At 56.3% G+C, this 2833-nt stretch overlaps 1 protein-coding gene across 1 annotated transcript in view; it reads left to right on the plus strand.

Moving 5' to 3' along the window:
- Positions 1 to 1427: 1427 nt before the first annotated feature.
- The window catches only part of LOC125034970 (protein SSUH2 homolog), a 54769-nt gene continuing 53363 nt past the window's right edge, over positions 1428 to 2833 (plus strand). The window contains exons 1-3 of the mRNA XM_047627020.1: positions 1428 to 1920; positions 2051 to 2062; positions 2236 to 2438. Of these exons, the coding sequence (XP_047482976.1) occupies positions 1428 to 1920; positions 2051 to 2062; positions 2236 to 2438 (708 nt within the window). The remainder of the gene's footprint in view (positions 1921 to 2050; positions 2063 to 2235; positions 2439 to 2833) is intronic.

The following is a 2833-nucleotide window of genomic DNA, read 5'->3' on the forward strand; positions in this document are numbered from 1 at the left end:
ACATAAGTCTAAATATATTGGATTAGACCCGGAGGCTTCCTGAATGGTGGTTATTATCTTAGAGGTTTTGAGGAAAATGGAGGTCTCATTCTCATGCGCGGATCTCTGACTTACAGCAGATAAGATGAGTGTAAATATAGAGGCCAGTGTAAGGTATATGCCAATGCCAGTATCTTTTCTGTGGCAATTTACTGTACACAAAATTGCTACTATAAAGTGCGTTTGGAGAAGGAGAGCATGGGAGATGGAGGGGGTGAGGGAGAGAGGGAGGGAGGGAGGGAGGGAGGGAGGAGGCAGAGAAAAACAAAGAACGGAAGGAGGAAGATAAGGGGTAGGTGGGAAGGAAGGGAGATGGAGGGAGAAGGGAGAGAGAGAGAGAGAGAGAGAGAGAGAGAGAGAGAGAGAGAGAGAGAGAGAGAGAGAGAGAGATAGAGAGAGAGAGAGATAGATAGAGAGAGAGAGAGAGAGAGAGAGAGAGAGAGAGAGAGAGAGAGAGAGAAGAGAGAGAGAGAGAGAGATGAGAGAGATAGAGATAGAGATAGAGAGAGAGAGAGAGATGAGAGAGAGAGAGAGAGAGAGAGAGAAAGAAGAAAGAAAGAGAGAGAGAGAGAGAGAGAGAGAGAGAGAGAGAGAGAGAGAGAGAGAAGCAGGAAGAAAGGGTTTCTTATCTTCCAGCTCTTATCTCCACCTCTCTCCCCCCCCCACCACCACGAAAAATAAGACGGTGAACATTTATTTGATTCAAAATAAGTCTTTTAATGAATGTAGTTTACGGACCTTATTTTATTCGTTGAGTTCACTTCCTTGATTTTCTTTCAGAGCATTTTTTGTATAGAATATATGATCAGTGACCCTCAAGAGCCAGTCGTTCTGTGTCCGAAGTGTGATGCGAACCAAGAGCGGCGCCCCTTTGCCCTGCCGCCATGACCGCCCTGGAGAGAGGAACATGGCGTGAGTGAGGCGTGCGAGGGCGGCGCAGTGTAGGTGGCGAAGGCGCAAGGGAACGGCCAGCGTGAGGGTGGCGGCGCGGAGGGCGTGCACGTGACGACGCTGGCGGCCGCGTCGGGAGCGAGAGGGAGCGGCGCGAGTGAGGCGGCGTGGTGAGGCGCGCGACGGAGGGCTGGAGGAGAGGAGCCCCGGGTGATGGTGAGGCGCTGGTAGCCCCAGGTGAGAACGCGGCGCGGCCTGGCATGGTGAGACGATAGTGATGTCGCGCTCGTGGTCGAGCTCCCCGGGTCCCCGGGCGCCCCCGTCGCCGCCACGGTGACTCCCAGGCTCGGGATATGAACTGAACCCCGTGTCAGCCGAGGACGCGTGGGTGTGCAGGAGCCCCAGGCACGGGCCCCAGGGACACCCCCCGGCCGCCCCCAGGGGCCCCGGACCTGCTCGCCCACGCCGGCTGGGCGGCCCAGGGGCGGGGGGCGGCCATGAATGGGCGGGTGCTGCACCAGGAGGAAGTGGTACGAGTCCACGTGGCGTCCACGACGACCGCCACGGCCGCCTGCAGCACCTCCAACAACGGCCCGCCGCCGCCGCCGCCGCCGCGCCGCGTCCTGCTGGTCGACCAGCGCGGCGGCCGCATCGCGGGGCCTCTCCAGCACGAGGCCGGCGGGGAGTTTACCTTCGAGCTGATCGAGAATTACCCGTCTCTGGGTCTGTCGGCGGTGCAGGACGGGTCCGGAACCATCATTAACTGGCGGGGGGCGCGGGGGGCGGCCGCGCGCCACCACCGGGTCAAGCGGAAGGACAAGGACAAAGACCTGCTGGATTCCGACAGCATGAAGTCCCCCAAGAACAAGTCGGTGATGGACCCCTACCTGCCCGCCTACCAGCATCTGCTCTGTGACCTTGACCTTGTTGCTTCCTCTCTTCACCTGAAAAACTATCCTGTGTGTGAGAATGACCTCTACGATGTCAACAGTGAGTCGCTCGCCCTGTCTCCTAGTCCTCTCACGTGCCACCTCTCCTGCACCTCGAGACATCAGTCACCCTTCACACGATCACTAGTGTAGTTTCTACACATCCTTCACCCTCTGAGATACACCCTCAGCACTAGGTCATGGTCAGCGCAATCCCAGCGTCATCTGTCATGTCCTCACGAAGATTATCCACGAACACTCATTTCCCCCTCTAGGCCAATGATCATTATAGCCCTGAAAATCGTTTTCCCGAATAACGATTTTTTTCAGCGAAACAGCTCTGACAACTCTAACGACCATTCCTCTTTCCCCACAGTCTCGGTGCCGCCCCCTGACGGCGATGTGGAGGAGGAGCGTGACCGGACCGAAACTCGCGGGCCGCTGCCGCCGCCGCCGCAGATCACGGACCACCAGGCCCGGGCCGCCCTGCTGGCCCACGTGGCGGACCGCTGCTGCTGGGGCTCGGGGGCAGCCAAGAAAATGGCCATCGCCAAGATCAACTACGATTCTGCCTTCCACGTGAGTACCAGACCTCTTGTTTGGAAACTTCGTTCTTGCAGCCGGAAACCTCGGCTTTACTTTAGCGCTCTTTCCCCACCCTACGAGGCCTGGGTGCAATGCAGTGCGCACACTCTTCCCATGGCTCATACTTAGCGCAGGTATTTCTTGGGTATTAAAAGCGGATCCAGATTAATTTTACGGGCGGGGAGCGTCATCCCTTCATTATTCGGCCGATTGACTTCACTTCACTACGTCATTGGGCAGTTTTTACGCCCCTTTGCCTCCCTCCTTAAGGCCGATTGCTGCCAAGGACAAAAATGCCCGAGATTTTTGCAAAAGACTTCATTTTCTATTTGAGCAGATTTGTGAAGTTTAATTATCATTCTAACGTTCATTTTAGAATATTTTTTTTC

The sequence above is a fragment of the Penaeus chinensis genome, chromosome 2, assembly GCF_019202785.1.
Source record: "Penaeus chinensis breed Huanghai No. 1 chromosome 2, ASM1920278v2, whole genome shotgun sequence".
Taxonomy (NCBI): Eukaryota; Metazoa; Arthropoda; class Malacostraca; order Decapoda; family Penaeidae; genus Penaeus; species Penaeus chinensis.